A 19,778-nucleotide genomic window follows, 5' to 3' on the forward strand; every position below is an offset into this window, starting at 1 on the left:
TTTGACCAGACACAGGATCCGCTCGTAATAGGCCTATCTCACAGCCCGCTTTTCACGCCCACTTCCGGTAAATAGTGGTGTCTTTAACATTAGCATTTACACGTTTTTTTCTCTGGAGAATCTAAGTACATTTTCTAATGTAAAAATGTGACAGACCAATATTATTATGAAGCAAACAAGATGGTAAATCAGCTCGAACAGATAGAACAAACCTTACCTTGAGAAAACAAAAGTTGTAGACTTCTTAAATTACCTCTGTTAACATGTAGCGTCTATGGAGTGACGTCACGCTATCACCACTAACCCCAAAAGGGGGCGTATTAAGGGGGGCGGGGAAATTCTGTGAGATAGGCTTATTCCGATGGCGCATTAGACCGACAACGTGGCTTGGCATGCGGTTGGGGTTAGTAATGGGAAGTGGGACCAACGCGCCATCGGCATGCGGTTGGGGTTAGTAATGGGAAGTGGGACCAACGCGCCATCGGCATGCGGTTGGGGTTAGTAATGGGAAGTGGGACCAACGCGCCATCGGCATATAATGCCCCCATAAACAGCACACGAATAGTCGGCACAGACAGGTCATGCTTGGTGAAGTTAAAGTGAAAATTCTGAAGTCTGAAAATGTGACCATAGTTGATAATCTAACCATGTTTAAAAAAAAAGATATATAATATATATATATATATATATATATATATATATATATATATATATAGATCAGCAGCACAGTCTGTAGTGGTTTCACCACTGAACACCACATTGTGATTTGATTTGTGTGGCTTTATTCATACACTGAACACATACAGTAGTAACTTATTCATAGCTAAACAATGGTCAGCGAGGCTGTCATTGTTGTTGTTTTTTAAGGGTAAGGTCAATTGGGAGTGCCGTCCTGTATTCTTTAGTCCTAAGATACAGTAAGAAGTTGTCAAATAATAACTATGCGTTTCCTGACACTGTAGTTTAAGAAATACACAAGGAAATTAAAGCCATCCCACTCCCAATATTGAGAACTGGATATACATGAAAAGGGGGCAGCCTATGAAAAGGGGGCAGCCTATGAAAAGGGGGCAGCCTATGAAAAGGGGGCAGCCTATGAAAAGGGGGCAGCCTATGAAAAGCGAGAGTTGACGCAGTGACTCCAGGATTCAGCTTTAACTGACAATGACCAAACTCTCCTTAATTGTGCATATTTATTTCTAGCCATTCCAGGGTTGCCGAGTTAAGAAGATCCGTCTCCACTCTGTCTGATGTCTGCGACGCTCTCCGGCACTCTGGCCACCATGCCCTCCATAGACTTGGTCAGACAGATCTGGCAACCCAAACGTGACCTACCGGAAAGGGGGAAGGAGTTTATCTTTAAAATAAAGAAATACTGAACGGAGAGAAAAAAGAAAGGAAAGGAATAACACAGAATGGAGTAAGTGGACATGTCTTTCTGGTTGGGGATGCGCTAAGTGGACATGTATTTCTGGTTGGGGATGCACTAAGTGGACATGTCTTTCTGGTTGGGGATGCGCTAAGTGGACATGTCTTTCTGGTTGGGGATGCGCTAAGTGGACATGTATTTCTGGTTGGGGATGCACTAAGTGGACATGTCTTTCTGGTTGGGGATGCGCTAAGTGGACATGTCTTTCTGGTTGGGGATGCGCTAAGTGGACATGTATTTCTGGTTGGGGATGCGCTAAGTGGACATGTCTTTCTGGTTGGGGATGCGCTAAGTGGACATGTATTTCTGGTTGGGGATGCACTAAGTGGACATGTATTTCTGGTTGGGGATGCGCTAAGTGGACATGTCTTTCTGGTTGGGGATGCGCTAAGTGGACATGTCTTTCTGGTTGGGGATGCGCTAAGTGGACATGTATTTCTGGTTGGGGATGCGCTAAGTGGACATGTGTTTCTGGTTGGGGATGCGCTAAGTGGACATTTATTTCTGGTTGGGGATGCGCTAAGTGGACATGTATTTCTGGTTGGGGATGCGCTAAGTGGACATGTATTTCTGGTTGGGGATGCGCTAAGTGGACATGTATTTCTGGTTGGGGATGCGCTAAGTGGACATGTATTTCTGGTTGGGGATGCGCTAAGTGGACATGTATTTCTGGTTGGGGATGCGCTAAGTGGACATGTATTTCTGGTTGGGGATGCGCTAAGTGGACATGTATTTCTGGTTGGGGATGTGCTAAGTGGACATGTATTTCTGGTTGGGGATGCGCTAAGTGGACATGTATTTCTGGTTGGGGATGCGCTAAGTGGACATGTGTTTCTGGTTGGGGATGCGCTAAGTGGACATGTATTTCTGGTTGGGGATGCGCTAAGTGGACATGTGTTTCTGGTTGGGGATGCGCTAAGTGGACATTTATTTCTGGTTGGGGATGCGCTAAGTGGACATGTATTTCTGGTTGGGGATGCGCTAAGTGGACATGTATTTCTGGTTGGGGATGCGCTAAGTGGACATGTATTTCTGGTTGGGGATGCGCTAAGTGGACATGTATTTCTGGTTGGGGATGCGCTAAGTGGACATGTATTTCTGGTTGGGGATGCGCTAAGTGGACATGTATTTCTGGTTGGGGATGCGCTAAGTGGACATGTATTTCTGGTTGGGGATGCGCTAAGTGGACATGTATTTCTGGTTGGGGATGTGCTAAGTGGACATGTATTTCTGGTTGGGGATGCGCTAAGTGGACATGTATTTCTGGTTGGGGATGCGCTAAGTGGACATGTGTTTCTGGTTGGGGATGCGCTAAGTGGACATGTATTTCTGGTTGGGGATGCGCTAAGTGGACATGTGTTTCTGGTTGGGGATGCGCTAAGTGGACATGTATTTCTGGTTGGGGATGCGCTAAGTGGACATGTGTTTCTGGTTGGGGATGCGCTAAGTGGACATGTATTTCTGGTTGGGGATGCGCTATTGCGTTAATGAAGTGATGTGATTACATCTTCGTTCCCCACTGTGATTAACAGATTAAAAAGGTATTTGCACATAGTGCGTATTGCAGATCTGAAAAAAATAATAAAAGTCACGCGAAACATCCTTGCACACTGATTGCGATGCGTATTATTTATATTCGTAGCAATGTTTTCGCAGAACGAAATGGAGCGGTGAGGATGATCCCCTGATCCGATCATTATTTTAACTTTTAAACAGCACCAGCACTAAGTACATCTTACATTGAGGACTATTTGAGGTTAACCTTTACACGGTTTTGGTTGTCTGCTCAGACTGCGGTTGGAAATGTATACAAAACAAACAGCACATACTGGTGTGTCCCCTCACACAAGACATCAGAGTGAAATATATATATCTGCATGGTCTTTTTTCTAAATTGGATTAACCTCCATCTTAAAACCTGTGCGAGCGTGCCGCGTGCGTCTGCTTACGTGTCAGTGAGACCATAGGCGAGGTCCAACATATCCATCTCTTCGTCTGTGACCGGCCCCAGCTGTTTATACACCTCCTCATCAAAGATCAGGTGACACGTAGAGCAGGCCAACGTCCCCTCACACGCACCTACACACACACACACACACACACACACACACACACACACACACACACACACACACACACACACACACACACACACACACACACACACACACACACACACACACACACACACACACACACACACACACACACACACACACACACACACACACACACACACACACACACACACACACACACACACACACACACACACACGTTAATATGCAATACAGAGTAGAGATAATATATTTTATGCTGCATTCACATGGAATCAGCCAAGCGGTAGACGGCAAAACCTGCTGGACGTGGGCACGGAAGGGTAAAAATATTAAATATTTTAACATTGATGCCGTCTGTCGTTACCGTCGACAGTTCTGGCTGGCGGGCTGCCGTGCCGTCCTGCTGCCGTCCACTTAAATGAGTTCCGGTTTGCCGTCCACCGCTTGCCTGATTCCATGTGAATGCAGCATAAGTGACACTGTGATTGTGTGTGTGTGTGTGTGTGTGTGTGTGTGTGTGTGTGTGTGTGTGCGCACGTACCAAAGCCATCAAAGTCTAGGTCTTGTTCTATGACAATGTCAAGTAACGATTCACCAGGAGATCCTTTCACTGTGATCTTCTCTCCATCTCTGTTTATAAAATGCACCGTCACTTTGCTGAAAAACACACAGTGACAGAGAGACACAGAGATAGTTCAACAAGAGGAAGGAAGGCACTGGAGCAACTCAGACAGTTTAAGCCCTTTTAATTAACAGGTTGCAGGTAAAAAATGACAACGTTCTGATGTATCTGTCACATCTTCGTCAGGTCACTAGTACACACATGGTACAGGGGCAGGCCCTTCAATTAACCAATGTCACACAGCCGGCAATAATTGATTCATACTTATTTTTCATGTGGAGCACTCAAATAAAGAGAATAAAGGTCTACATTTTAGATTATAGATAAACAATACAAGACAAATATGAGAAAGATAACAGTACAAAAGTTTAAAAGACGTCTGTGAAGTTCAAGTACATATTTCTAGTTGAAGTACATTTGATATATTTTTTGGACATTTTTTAAATATAATAAAAAACGTGTGTAAGGGAGAAGACCAAACATATGTTGTGGACGACAAGAGCAAGCCAGCAGCAGAGGTGTGGTAGTTCAACAAGTCAGTCCCCCAAACCAAACAATGAACTAAACAATTGCAGTGAAACCTCTCTTCAAAGTGTATCTTCTTCTGGAATCTGCCTTAACATCATCATCCAAGCTAATAGAAACTGCAGGCTTTCTATTCCTGAAAAGTTGCAATGTGATAATGGAAGCTATCGTTCTCATGGTAATACAAATCTAAATATAGAAATAAATAAGAAATCTTGTTTAAAAAAAGAAAATCTAATGATATCACTGGAATTTAGCATGGTAATCACATATAAATGGGTGAGACAGTGTAGTGTCTCAAGTAACTATAGGATCCTAGGTAAACCAAGGATAGTAGATAAAGTGCCCCTCGGGGCACAGGTCTCCACGACTCCACCAGGGCAGGTCAGGGTATGTGTTTTGCAAAAATCCACCTGTTGGTGGCGCTATAACAGGCCAATGTGAAAAGGGTGGGATATATTCCTCAGCCTAGTAGGAAAGTCCGTGAAAGATTTCACGAAAATTGCACGCTGCGTTCATGATTTGAGGCTTTTTGTTCAAAACGGCCCAATCCTGCAAACTTTGAAAGCTAATGTTAGCCAATTAGGATGGAATATGAAATATCAGATCCGGCTTGAACACATGACTATAGAGATAGTGTGTAACGATTTGCGGAATTTTTGGACAGAATCTGGAGAAGTAATATAAAAAAATGTGTTTTTCAAAAGTCGGGCTCCTGGTGGCGCTATAACAGGCCGTTCTGGAAAATTTGAGGCAGAGGTTCATCGTTGGCATCCAGGAAGTGTGTGTGTGTGCAAAATTTGGCAACGACCGGGTTAACGGTGCCGGAGATTAGCTGTACACAGAGTGCAAAACATACTCTCTCCCCATGCCTTCAGCCTGGTGGAGACAATAAAGATCTGAACATTGAAATTATCGGATAGTTACCAGGTAAACAATAATTAACCTAGCCACTGTTTAAATAACATGCCATCTAAATGTAATTCTTAACATAGTGGTCAAGAAAACAAACCAACGTAACAATACATGAGAACTGATCATGGTAGCCATATCTTGGTCAATCGGTAGAATGATGGTTCATCCCTGCAGGGGGGTGGTTTTGGATAACAATAAATAAACTTGGTTTCACTTTAATTAAAAGCCACAGTGCTTTGAATAGAGCGAACAGCTGGTTATCTGCATGAATACGTATATTAGTCTGCCGGACGTTCGTTATCATACGTTGCAGGTGAACGTATTCATTCACTGCCAGTCAAATCTGGGAACCCATCAGCAAAAAAGGAGACTTTCCCCCTCTTTTAATTGAGCTCTTGAGTCTGAATCTGTCTTGAGACTGAGAGATAACAGTCTTGGAGATTAACCATAGAGCACATCAGCTTTTATTAAGTCTCATGAAATATATGCTGGTGTGAAGCTAACCATCACATTTCTGCAACAAAGTAATTTGACCGTGTAGTAGAATATATCCTGGCTATATTTCCACATGCTGAAAAGCTTAAAAGATGAATAGGAAATCGACGTATTTCTTGAATAGTTTGGGTTAATGCGTTGGTCAGGTCAGAAAATGTATTATGCGACTGTCCCAATTTGAGTTCAAGTGTTGGTCCCTACACTAACAGTATACATAGTATGCCACGGCAGTTCTTTGCACCACAGTTCAATGGTCAATCCTCCTCCTGGATGGCACGTAGCAGAGAGACCTATCAGAGAGACCAATCCTCCTGGCACGTAGCAGAGAGACCTGCAAACTGCGTGGTTCAATGGTCAATCCTCCTGGCACGTAGCAGAGAGACCTACAAACTGTGGCACGTAGCAGAGAGACCTACAAACTGTGGCACGTAGCAGAGAGACCTACAAACTGTGGCACGTAGCAGAGAGACCTACAAACTGTGGTCAATCCTCCTGGCACGTAGCAGAGAGACCTGCAAACTGGTCAATCCTCCTGGCACGTAGCAGAGAGACCTACAAACTGTGGTCAATCCTCCTGGCACGTAGCAGAGAGACCTACAAACTGTGGTCAATCCTCCTGGCACGTAGCAGAGAGACCTACAAACTGTGGTCAATCCTCCTGGCACGTAGCAGAGAGACCTACAAACTGTGGTCAATCCTCCTGGCACGTAGCAGAGAGACCTACAAACTGTGGTCAATCCTCCTGGCACGTAGCAGAGAGACCTACAAACTGTGGTCAATCCTCCTGGCACGTAGCAGAGACCTACACACTGTGGTCAATCCTCCTGGCACGTAGCAGAGAGACCTACACACTGTGGTCAATCCTCCTGGCACGTAGCAGAGAGACCTGCAAACTGTGGTCAATCCTCCTGGCACGTAGCAGAGAGACCTACAAACTGGTCAATCCTCCTGGCACGTAGCAGAGAGACCTACAAACTGTGGTCAATCCTCCTGGCACGTAGCAGAGAGACCTACAAACTGTGGTCAATCCTCCTGGCACGTAGCAGAGAGACCTACAAACTGTGGTCAATCCTCCTGGCACGTAGCAGAGAGACCTACAAACTGTGGTCAATCCTCCTGGCACGTAGCAGAGAGACCTACAAACTGTGGTCAATCCTCCTGGCACGTAGCAGAGAGACCTACAAACTGTGGTCAATCATCCTGGCACGTAGCAGAGAGACCTGCAAACTGTGGTTCAGCAAACATTCCTATGGCGTCCTCCTGTGGGACATGGCCAAGGATAAACATTCTTCAACTACTAAAGCTGCTGCCTTGATTTATCAAATTGGCTTAGTGGCCTTGTGGTTAGAATATCCACCCTGAGACTGGGAGGTTGGGGTTCACTTCAATTGCCAGCAGATTTATACCAAATACTATAAAAAAAAAATCACACCCGTGTGAACTGAGTGGTGCAAATCCCCCCCCCCCCCCCCCCTCCCCTCTCTCTCTCATTAGCAGGCAACAGTGCAACACTATCTCTCCCTCTCTGTTTCTGGCACAACAGCGCCACTTTTGGTACTCATTGGTACTGGTGCTCATTAACGTCACACACACACAAACATAGTGACACACATAGTTGAACGACACGGACATTGCTGTTCCAAAAATGGTACCAATACATGCCTCCCAGCTTGACAACCAACACCAAACGTTGGATTGGTGTAACTTGGCCCTGCGACATATTACTAATAATAATAATAACTTTATTTGTATAGCGCTTTTCAAAAACAGGTTTACAAAGTGCTTCACATACATAAGCAGGCAATACAAATCAACAATGGAATTTAACAATAGCAAAAGAGCAATACAAAAATAATCAACTCCAATGGGAGTTGGTTCCACAGCAGTGGTAACCTGACTCCGCCAGATGGGGCAGCAGAGAGTACACTGGGTTAACCCAGTGTACTCTCTGCTGCCCCATCTGGCGGAGTCAGGTTACAGCAGTGGAGCCCTAGCAGCGAAAGCCCTGCCACCTTCCAGCAAGTAAAACGGGGGTCAAGTAAAACTTTGTCTGCTGATCTTAGGCCTCACTCAGACCTTTACTGCATTGCTGTATGCTTGTTGGATGAATGTTGTGTAGTGTCATGGCCGCCCCAATGCATTTCCAATGCGAGTCACATGGTTTGACAACATTTGTGTTGTATGAGGGGGAGGGGCGCAGTCGAAACACAGCCGAAAGCCATACAACAGCTTGTAGTCCAAAATGTGGACTACAAACCATGTGACTTCCATTGGAAATGCATTGGGGCGGCCATGACACTACACAACATTCATCCAACAAGCATACAGCAATGCAGTAAAGGTCTGAGTGAGGCCTAAGATTACGGGAAGGTATGCGAGGGGACGCTCAACTGCTCCACAGGCAGCGACTAACTCTCCTACCTAGTAATTCATTTTCAATGAGATGCGTGCGTTTATTTTGGACTTGCGGAGAAGTTGAGGGGCGACATAACACAAGCGTATTTACCTGGGCAAGGCATGGCACTGTGGAATTGTCACTCACGTGCTCATTTCGTGCACACGCACACGACTGACTAGACCTGGATGAGCTTTTTTTTCACGCTACACAAGTCACGCCCCTCGTGAGCAGACCTGTCGTTGATCCAGGTGTGTGTGTGTCTGTGTGTAGGGTGTTGCTGAGCGCTTGTGCTCAGCTACTACTACCCTGGGTAAATAAAGAACTAAAAAGAGAAATCACGTCATGCCATTCAACTTTGATTTCATTTTGTCAAATCTAAAAGTGTTTTTTGTAGATAATGCTTGTTTTGGACACTGTGGACAGAGTGTCAGGGCCAGCCTGCCTCCACTGACGTCAGTCCACGTGAACAGTGTCAGCCAGGTTAAGGGCAGCTAGCGGCAGAGCTCACAAGCCTACAAACAACACAAGTGTTGAGCTGAGTAGCAAACCGGCAGTGGTGGAAAAAGTTTTACTTAAGTAAAAGTATCAACACTTGCCATGTAAAAACACAACTAAAAGTCCGGAGTTCAAAATGTACTTGAGTAAAAGTACAAAAGTATTGGTATTAAAATGTACTTAAAAGTACCAAAAGTGTAAAGTACTCATTTATGCAGAATGTCCCATTTCAAGTTTTCAAATGTATAACAATCATTTGTAAATAGCATATCTACAAGCTCACAGTGTGCTCACGGTGTGCTTGTAGAACGGCCATTTTTAAATGGCCGAAATGTGTATAGGGCTGAAGTGCATGCATATGTATAATTTGTAATAATAATCAAAATGTACAAAGTAACTAGTAACTTTGTACATGATGAAGACCTTGTTGGTTGAAACATGTTGGCAGTTGCCTTTTTAATTTAATAAAGGCGTTCCTCATTTTAACTTTGAGTGCCCGGATCCTCTCTTTTTATCCATGTCTTGATCCCGTTTTTGATCTGTGTGAGGAGCACCTTTTTATCATTATCACGTTTTGCTATCTCCGTTGAGCACCTGGTTAGTTCCTCTTTTTCTCTAACTAGTAACTAAAGTTGTCAAATAATAGTGTGGTAAAAGTAGAATATTTGCCTCTGAAATGTAGTGGAGTAGGAGTATTTTGACATACTCAAGTAAAGTACAAATACCTCAAAATTGCACTTAAGTAAATGTACTTAGTTAGTTACACAGCAGTGGAATCATTCATTGCACAACAGTGTGTTTGGCCATGAGAAAGACCAGCCTTGGACAAAGGAAGCATGAACTGATGGATGGCACGGCTCTGGCCTTAACCCATAAAGACCTGAGACCAGATTCTACAAAATGTCTTCTAAATCATGACAGTTTTCTTAAAATCCTATGATTCTATATCAGTGGTTCTCAAACTATTTCATGTCAAGGACCCCCAGAATTATCTGTATTTGGCCGCGGATCCCCATCTGAAAATATGTTGTTCCAGGGACCCCCACCCCCCAGAAGCAAATATTTGAGTTAAAAACGTTCCCTGTGAAAGAATATATATTCAAAGATTTGCACACCCACGATTTTTCAAAAATAGCAGATCAGAGCTTGCAGATCTGCTATTTATCAACAGCTAAAGTTTAAAATAAGGTTAAAGTTATGAGGTGACAGATGCATCCTCATGTTTAAATGGCTTAAGTGTCATACAAGGCCACAGAATTACATTTGTACGATCAACAACTCTGGGGAATTTTGCCAAATTTCCTACATGAAAAGCATGGCAATTTTCCCCAAAAGCTATCAGTGTGCTGGACAATATCTTGGAAATGGAACATGAAATGTTAAATTATCGTTGTCACAATTATTACATACTCTCCTGAGCAGTTATTTGAGGTAATAGCAATTATTTTTGCATAATAATTCCCATTGATCTGTATAAATCAATCTGTTGAAAAACAGCTCACAGCTTGTTGAGAGCTACATCTATATCAGGAGATGTAGTTGGCCCTGGGGTGTTTTAATATTTTCCAATATGGCCACCTTTGAAAAATGTTTGGACACCCCTGGTTTAGGGTATTGGTCTCTCCGTCAGCCATTTCTTTGTATACAGTCATTTCTCATATCTGTGTAATTAAGTCTCAGGCCTTCTTGTGTAATCCTCAAATTACACGTTCATGTTATTGGGCCCATGAACGCTATGTTTCATACGTGAACAATTTACAATTTACAATTTAGGCATTTAGCAGACGCTCTTAATCCAGAGCGATTTACATTAAGCAAGAACAAAAAGCATGGGAATACATCACATATGTAAAATGCATTTATCGCACAAATGGCGCAATGATAGTCAACGGCCAGCGTGTTCATGTTATTGGGGCAATCCATCCCAGAATGCACTCCGTTCCTACCCGGAAGGAGGAGTGAAATCGCCTCATGCGCTTTTGAGCAACTTAATGCAAGTTGGATGGGAGGAGAAATCTGGTGCAGTCTCTATTAATATATACTCTAACTAAGCTCACTTACTTCCTGGACTACATGTTCTCAGTAAGACAGCCCTCCCCCTATCCACAAGGAGGAGCAGTGCACCAAAGCATTATGGGAATTGTAGTCCAGGAAGGAAGTGAGCCCAATGTCACTTCATAGAAACTGATATACATCTAAAATATCTAAAACCACATATTGCACACATAAAGACACCCAGGATTTTTCTTTGGGGTGAAAATTCAATGTATTTATTCTTGTACGTTATACTTGTGGGGTTTATTAAGAGAAGCTGTTAATGCCACCATTTATTATTTTTCAACTCCAGTATTTCAATAATGCTTCTGTAAAAAAAACAATAAAAGACCCCCAGGAAAGTCTTCTAAATCTTCTAAACGTCATTAACATATATTTAGCAAAAAGGGTCACAGTGAAGTGTCCCTTTAGAGGTAGTTTAGCCATAATGGATGTCAGACATACTGTAGTATAAAGGCAAAACACAACCTATATTATTAGTTAAACATGGCATTTAAGAAACTTCCAACATTAACTTCCTTTTCAAATACATCTTTAAATAATTGTTTTAACATCAGGTTTTGATTGATTGGATACTGTTGGCCTTGAAACAAGAGTTCAAGACAAATATATGTAAAAGTCTCACACTAAAATACATCTATGTTAATCTTGTTGATCCAAGGCTATGGGGTTATACTGTTTTAGTCAAAAATGTAAACAGCACGTGCACAGACATTCAACCTATAGTGAGGCTAAAAGGATAACACACAAACATCCTGGAAGTGGGGACTTTGTGTCAATAAACTCGTAGCCTCTCTCGGGACCTTTGGATACCTTTTCTGTATTTGGGAGTTGGGACATCGGTCCCACATACAGAAAAGGGGTCCCGAAAGGGGCTAAATAAATTCCTCTCCTTACCTAAGGGGCTGCGTGCTGGTGGCGAAGCCCCTCTGAAGCTGGGACTGATGGGTGCTGCTGCTGGGGTTGAGGTCGAGGCAGCCCCTCTGAGGCTGGGTGCTGCTGCCTGGGTTGAGGCAGCCCCTCTGAGGCTGGGTGCTGCTGCCTGGGTTGAGGCAGCCCCTCTGAAGGTGGGTGCTGAAGCCTCGGAGACACCCGGCCGCTGCAGTGCTCTTCGCCGCTGTCCGTAACCAACTTTCTCGCACCAGCAGGAGCCGTCTGGTGGCCGCCGTCACCAAAGCCATTTTGCGAAACAGAACAAGTGCAGTTGAATGGCCACACAAAACAAAACGAGCGACACTAGTAAAGCTGCGGCTAGGTTGAACGTGTGTTCAGTGTGAGTGACACAGTCCAACTCTGAACTTGGGACTGGCGGTCGCTAGCGTGGATAGCTAGCTGCTTTTAGCTTCTTCCACGGACCACTCAGTCACTACAGGCTGTCAAGGAGAGTCACTTTCATTGCATAACAACATGCACGTTCACCTGCTTACTGTTACTCGGGCAAACAAACAACACACAATAACACGTCCGAACAAGCCAACGACACGCCGATCGCGAGCTAGCTCACTGGAACAACAATAAACGCAAAAGTTAAAGCGTTTAGAAACTACAGGTGGGATGTTATGATTGTCCAAGTTAGTTCCTGAATGGAAAAACTATAGCCTCGCGTCATAGATATATGCCTCGCGTCACCCAACGGCGTCACCACCAGTGTTTCTTTTGGGGTTTTGGAGCCTCTTGGAGCAGTATCTTTTTGGCAAATCTAAGCTAGCAAATATAAGACTTCCGGTGGACTATCTCTTCAAAATAAGAGTACCCTAGAGTAAACCCACTTGTGGTGCAGCTACAGTAAAGGTAAATATAATAAGTTGAGGATGGCATATAATGATGCTCTCAGTGCTGAGGCTCCCGAGGTGGACAAGTGCCAGTCATCTGTTTGTAAACAGATGACTACTCTACTAAACAGACATCCTACTCTGGATGCTGTTCTCAGGAATCTAATGTACAGTTTTATGATGAGGTTGAATGACTCAAAAAACGAAATCATAATGACTTTGGCCATGCCCAAGAAGAGCAGCAATTCAGGCCTACTGTTTCTGGAAACACTGGAGATAGTGTCTGTATGTTTTCGATTTTTGTGTTTTTGTTGCTGTTTTTCCCTGTATTGTTGATTGTTATGGACCATGTAGTCTGAAATAAAGATTGATTGATTCCATTGAAAAACTGTTTATTTGCACACAAAAACACATCTAAACGATTAAAACACATTTAAACGATGCTCTACAACACACATTATGTTTCTTTGTAAAAACATAAAATCAATAATAACTTTAAAATATGTCTAATTGGATAAATGCTGTTCACTGGAGTGCGTGACCTTTACAAATCGGCTCTTCATGTCAGCTGGTCTGACATATGCACGCGTGCGGGGAGACCTCTTCTACAACGCCACACTCTCCGCTAAGCAGGAGAGGTGTAAAATAAAAAGGGACAGGCTTTTTACTGTGGTCACAGGTAAAAAAAGTGCCGTTTCCAGACCAGAGTGGACGCTGGACAAAAATCGGCTCTTCGTGTCAGCTAGTCTGACATATGCACGCGTGCGGGGAGACCTCCTCTACAACGCCTCACTCTCCGCTAAGTGGGAGAGGTGTAAAATGAAAAGTGACAGGCTTTTTACTGGGGTCAAAGGGTAAAAAAAAATGCCGTTTCCAGACCAGAGTGGACGATGGACAAAAAACGGCTCTTCGTGTCAGCCTTCGTAACAGCTGGTCTTTTTTTTTGGTAGCCACTACTAGCCAGGGCCCCGGATCCTTGGACAAATACATTAATCTGGGGGTCCTTGCTTGCCCAATGCTATGGATTGGAAATGTGTGAGAATCAACAACATTAGGAAACAAGAGAAAATAAGCGACCACACTTTAGCCTGAAACAAGCCCCAAAAAGTCCCAAAGACTGCAACCGCAACGCAACTACAAACATTTATTTACATGCAATTTTACAGAACAACAATCTCAAGGTCGCTTAGGCGGACATGGCAACACTGGAAGCTTGGTCTCAGTCTCTCTAAATATCTCTGTTGGGTGTCTGTCATTGTGTGTGCATTAACTGCATTTCATTCATTCATTCGTCGAAATGAGAGCTCATTGAATAAGCGAGTCTGCTTTGATCTGCAGCTCGGTCAGGGGTTGCGAGGAGCTGGGAGCTTAGAGTATAAATATAATAGAGACAGTGAATCATAGCTAATAGGCCTATTAATTAGAGATGTCCCGATACTTTATCGGTATCGGAAAAGTATCGGATCGGCCCTTATTTGTCATATCGGGTCATATCGGTATCGGCAAATATGCCAGTCTAACCTAGCCTGGCTAATAAGCCAGACTCAAATCACACTGTCGTGTGGTATTTGAGTATGGAGATGCTGTGTATGGATCTTGTTTCCCGGGGGGCGGGTTCAAACATTTTCTCTTTGACGCAATTGGTCAGAGCCACTGTCAGTCAAAGGTCTCAAGCATTGAACGTCACTGTACCAAAGCCCGCCCATATTGCATACCATGTCCCGATTGGCCACACCAGTTCTCTGGTGTAGGAAATGGGCGTACAATTGAGCCTCTCCAGACCGTAATCCGCCGGCAGGCAAATGTACACGAGATATATAGCTAGATTAGCTATAAACATTATTTCCGGTTGGACTTCAAAATAAGATATCTTTTATTTTGTATTATTATTATATGTTATTCTCTGGTATCGGTATATATTCGGTATCGGCTAACACTGAAATTGTGGTATCGGGATCGGATCGGAAACGAAAAAAGTGTATTGGGACATCCCTACTATTAATTAACTTTAATAGACCTATTGCTTACTCCACTATACGTGTAGGTATTCGAGTCTCAATTCTTACTGGAAAAAAACATCAAATAAATAATTAAAACCAGTGTTGGGCAAGATAAGCTACACGTAGCTGACCCAATACTTAACAAGGAGGTCCCAAATAAACACTTGTCAGTCTCTATCCTTGTAATACTCTATGGTCTCCACCAGACCAGGTCAGGTTGTGGCCTCCCGGTGGTGCTATAATAGGCCAATGTGAAAAGGATTCCATTTCTTCTTACACCATTGATGGCAATTGGATGATTTGAGGCATTTTGTTCCAAAAATGTGTTTTGCAAAAATCCACCTGTTGGTGGCACTATAACAGGCCAGTGTGAAAAGGGTGGGATTTATTCCTCAGCCTAGTAGGAAAGTGCATGAAAATGTCACATAAATTGCATGCTGCGTTCATGATTAGAGGCTTTTTGTTCAAAACAGGCCAATCCTGACAACTTTGGAAGCCAATGTAACAAATTAGGATGGAATATGAAATATCTGACAGTACCGTCTTCATCTTGAGCACATGACTATAGAAATACTGTGTAATGATGTGCGGTATTTTTGGACAGAATTTAGAGGAGTAATATCAAAAAATTAGTTTTACAAAAGTCGGCCTCTTGGTGGCGCTATAAAAGGCAAGAAAAATGCAGGTCAAAGGTTTGTCCTTGACCTCAAGGGAATGTGCATGCAAAGTTTCACGCAGATCGGTGTGGTTATAAGTTAAAATGTGAAAAGCTGCCTCATGGTGGCGCTATAACAGTCGGTATAACAGCGGTTCAGGAACATTTGGGGCAGAGGTTTATCGTTGGCACCCAGGGAGTGTGTGTGCAAAGTTTGGCATCGAAAGGATTAAAAGGTGGGGTAGAGGAAAATAATGAACTACTCCGTCATACGGTGGTGTCACTTGCCCCATATGCAACACATTGTGAGCTTGTAGATCTGCTATCGTGGAAAGCCCCTTAAGTTATAAATCAGAGTTAGTAGACCATACAGGAGACTCGGTGTCCTAACCTAAACCCAGGCCGCGGCGGAGACAACATTTCGATGCACAATGAGCCATAAAAATGCACCCATTGTCCCTTAGTTTTAATGAACTTCATTATAAGAGACATTAAATGAATTAAATGAAGGCCTGACATGACCTCCTCTAGTGGAGTGTAACTGGGTCAATCATCAACAGTAAACTGGCTCCCAGGCTGCTGAATGGACTGTACAGTACAGTACAGTACAGTACAGTACAGTACAGTACAGTACAGTACAGCGCAGCGCAGCGCAGCGCAGGACAGTGTAGGACAGGACAGTGCAGAGGACTACAGTACAGTACAGAGGAGTACAGTATACTATTCCCGCTAGGTTGCCACATTTACGACATCCAAGCAACTTGGTATATAGAAACATTGCCACTTGCCATGCTTGCTTTTAGACGGAAATAAAAACAAGCAAAACAAACAATAGGGCCACTCAGCCAGGTTGCCAAGTTTGCACTTTCCAAGCAACTGGATATATGAAAACATCATGGGTTGCCATGTTTGCTTTTCCAAGTAAAAAAAACAAACAAAAAAACAGTATAGAGTATCGCCCTCCCGCTATTGCCTTCTTCCCATTTGCGACGCGTGGCGCTAGGATGAGTGGGCCGAAGGCCCGAGAAATTCTAGTTGGAATAATTCAATGTTGAAATAAAGGGTAGCGTGATCTCACCACATAGACAGCATTTTTAAGTCAAAGCTGACCGTTCAATTATTTATTTAGTCCACCAGGTGGAGCCAGAGACAGCGTGGTCCTCTACTATAGGGTCTGGGTCCTGTTATATTTACAATTTGAATGTATATTCTATCAAATATGTATCCTCAGTTGTATATTTGTTCGAAAATCTATCCTTTAGTAGTTTATCCTTGTCTTAGACAAAATGATAGACAAGTTCTATATTAGTATTTCTCCTTTTACATAATTAAGATATAGGCTAGTACCTCTTTTCAACACTGCTAAATAATAATAATAAAAAAATAAAAAAAAATAAAAAAATAAAATAAAATAAAATAAAATAAATAAAATAAATAAAATAAATAAAATAAATAAAATAAATAAAATAAATAAAATAAATAAAATAAATAAAATAAATACAATAAATACAATAAATACAATAAATAAAGTAAATAAAATAAATAAAATAAATAAAATAAATAAAATAAATAAAATAAATAAAATAAATAAAATAAATAATAAAATAATAATAATAATAAAATAATAATAAAATAATAATAAAATAATAATAAAATAATAATAAAATAATAATAAAATAATAATAATAATAATAATAATAATAATAATAATAATAATAAATAATACATTATTAAATTATTATTATTATTAACACTGCTAAAGGCAAACTTAAAGGTCCACTGACATTGCCCCTTTAAGTAGTAGCCTACTGTCTGTAACTCAGTTCACTAATGCATTGAAGTGGGGCTTTGGCTATTAATCAATAATCTAGGCTGATCAATGAAGGCTGTTGAGGTTTATGGCCAAGGCAGGATACTTATAGGAACGGCTTGTACCTCAGACTCAGTTTACACAGATCTGAGCAACACTGCTGTCCCAGGTGAGAGACACACACACACACACATAAAGTAGTAGTAGTCACCATGTGTGTTCTGGATAAAGCAGATAAAGGTCATGATAAATAAATGTGTTTAATAATGTGTCTGTTCGTTCTCGTGTGTGCAGGATGCTGAAGTTTGTGGCATTTTGCCTGGTTCTCTCAGGTAATATATCCAGCTCTTCATTGTTTATTAAGAGATATTCACCAAACACAATTTAGTTATTCTGTTTTTATTTATTTATTTTATCTAAGGATTTCTTTCCTTTTTTCTATTTGACTGTGTACTTAAAATGTATTGATGTCGTGGTAAAGATTTGGCAGTCAAATGTTGGCCACTGTGGCTTTTCTTCTTCACTTAGATTTGATTAACCTTCAATCCAGTGTAACTGGAGTTCACTCAAATCTTAAGAACATTTAACCGAAAGAGGATTGTAGCAACTAAATTATATTAAATTATATTTTGTAATTGATTGATGTAGTTTGTTAAAGTAAATAGCTGTTCAATCTGGTAAATGTTTTGTATTGCTATGTGTTTAATAACTAATTTGGAGGCTGCTGTCACCAGAAGTGTATAATAGCCTACAATGTTCTAAATCTGGTCACTGATTAAGGGTTATAAATGAAAGGAAGGACATTAGTCATTGACCTGTATTAGTCAAGCATGATGATGCTCTTGATTTCTTTTTAATTCTCTCCTCGCACTCATCTTTTCTTTCAATCTTTGTAAATTTTTTCATCATTATTCTACTGTTGTTGTTATATGCATTGTCTCTTATGTACCTGTACACAAGATGTAGGCCTAACAATAAAGTACAACCTTGAACCTTGAAGCAAGAGCTGTTATCACAATTAGATTTAGAGCATATTCTGCTTGTTTTATGATTGAGCAGCACACAGGCGGCGCAAAAGCCACTCCCCAGAGATTAGTATGTTCAATCCCTAATAAATGAGTGCCGCGTGCACGTCTATGTGCACTATTACATGACTTAGACCTAATGCCAATGTTGTCATTGTACTGTGTGTGCGTGCGTGCATGAGTGTGTGCGTGTGCGTATTATAATGGTTTGCTTGTCTACAGAAATCAGTACATAAACATGGGATGAAACAAAAATCTATCGTTTGTCTCTGAAAATGCATTGCAAATGTCCCTTGACCCCCATAGGGCTCCAAGCTGTCCCTCTCCCCCACACTAGAGACGTGGTCAGGGCAAGAAGTGTGGCCCTCGGCGCTAGACGCTCCACCCTGCACCATCTACCCTATGGCTTCCATCAGGGAACGGAGCCCTCAGCCATCCGTGGACGGACCTTCAATGGCTTCCGACGACGGGGCACCGAGCCCTCCAGTCGTTACCTCATGGATCTCAACACAGGCCTGGTGAAGGAACACACGAGTGAGATGGACGGGAGAGTCTTACCTGGTGGGTTGAGTCTCTCTCAAGTCTATGACATCTCAGCAGACATGCATGAGAACCTTATGTTTAGTATGTGAACCAGTTGGAGGGCACTTGATTTAGCTCCGTCTGTAAAAAAACAAAAACAAAAAAATGGTTAAATGGTAATGAATCATTAAGAGATGAGATCTATCTAGTCTATGCATCTCTATCCACATCTACTGTATGCAAGTATCTCAGTGCGTAGTGTGTACGTGTACATTATGTACATACATCTGTAATCCACGTAACTCGGAAACCGTTCAATTTCGACACATGCGTTCCACACCACTACAGGGAGCTGCAGTTCCCGGTGTCGTGTTGGTCGGACCCACGGTTGTCTAGAACCGCCACAAAACCCTGCCCAGGCTTCATACTGTATATGGAGATGGCCTCTTCTGACATCTGCATAGACTCCATATTTGGGCATGCCTGACAAAGAACTCCATTTATGGGCATAAAAGGGACACAGACATAATAACTGGGTGGGGCATGCATTTCCAACTTGCATCATCATCATCATAGTGCAATTTCTTGTGTTAGGAGCACTAAGCTACCCAAAGGTAATGGCTTAACTATCCTCCGGCGGTGCCTTAAACATTTCTCGGAACAAGCCTTCCTCCATGACCTGGCATCAGTCCATTGGTTTCGTATCTCCTCAATTCCCACTGTGGATGAGGCTTTTTGTTTTTTTCACGACCATCTTCTCCGGCTGATTAACAAGCATGCACCTCTCAAAAAAATAAGAATCAAGAATAGAGCAAATCCCTGGTTTTCTAGAGAACTAGCTGACTTGTTGCACACTCGAAATAAACAATGGTCACTTGCCAGAAAATCAAAGTCTGCAAATGACTGGCTTTTGTTTCGGGTGCTGAGAAACAAATGTAAGGCCCTTATTAGAAAATCCAAATCCGAACACTATCTATCTCTTACCGTAGATACTGCGAGT

The 19,778-nt window shown here is 42.3% G+C and overlaps 1 protein-coding gene across 1 annotated transcript; it reads right to left on the reverse strand.

Annotated features, from left to right (window-relative positions):
• Positions 1 to 729: 729 nt before the first annotated feature.
• Positions 730 to 12,679, reverse strand: LOC306917326 (adrenodoxin-like). Its single transcript, XM_079495499.1, has 5 exons — positions 12,447 to 12,679; positions 11,892 to 12,413; positions 4,031 to 4,146; positions 3,379 to 3,508; positions 730 to 1,331 (listed from the first exon to the last, which is right to left on the reverse strand). Exons 2-5 carry the CDS (start codon positions 12,173 to 12,175, stop codon positions 1,223 to 1,225), a joined length of 639 nt encoding a protein of 212 aa, XP_079351625.1. The 5' UTR covers positions 12,176 to 12,413; positions 12,447 to 12,679; the 3' UTR covers positions 730 to 1,222.
• Between the last annotated feature and the right edge of the window lie 7,099 nt (positions 12,680 to 19,778).

This window comes from Electrona antarctica (genome assembly GCF_951216825.1).
Source record: "Electrona antarctica genome assembly, chromosome: 24".
NCBI classification, from domain to species: Eukaryota; Metazoa; Chordata; class Actinopteri; order Myctophiformes; family Myctophidae; genus Electrona; species Electrona antarctica.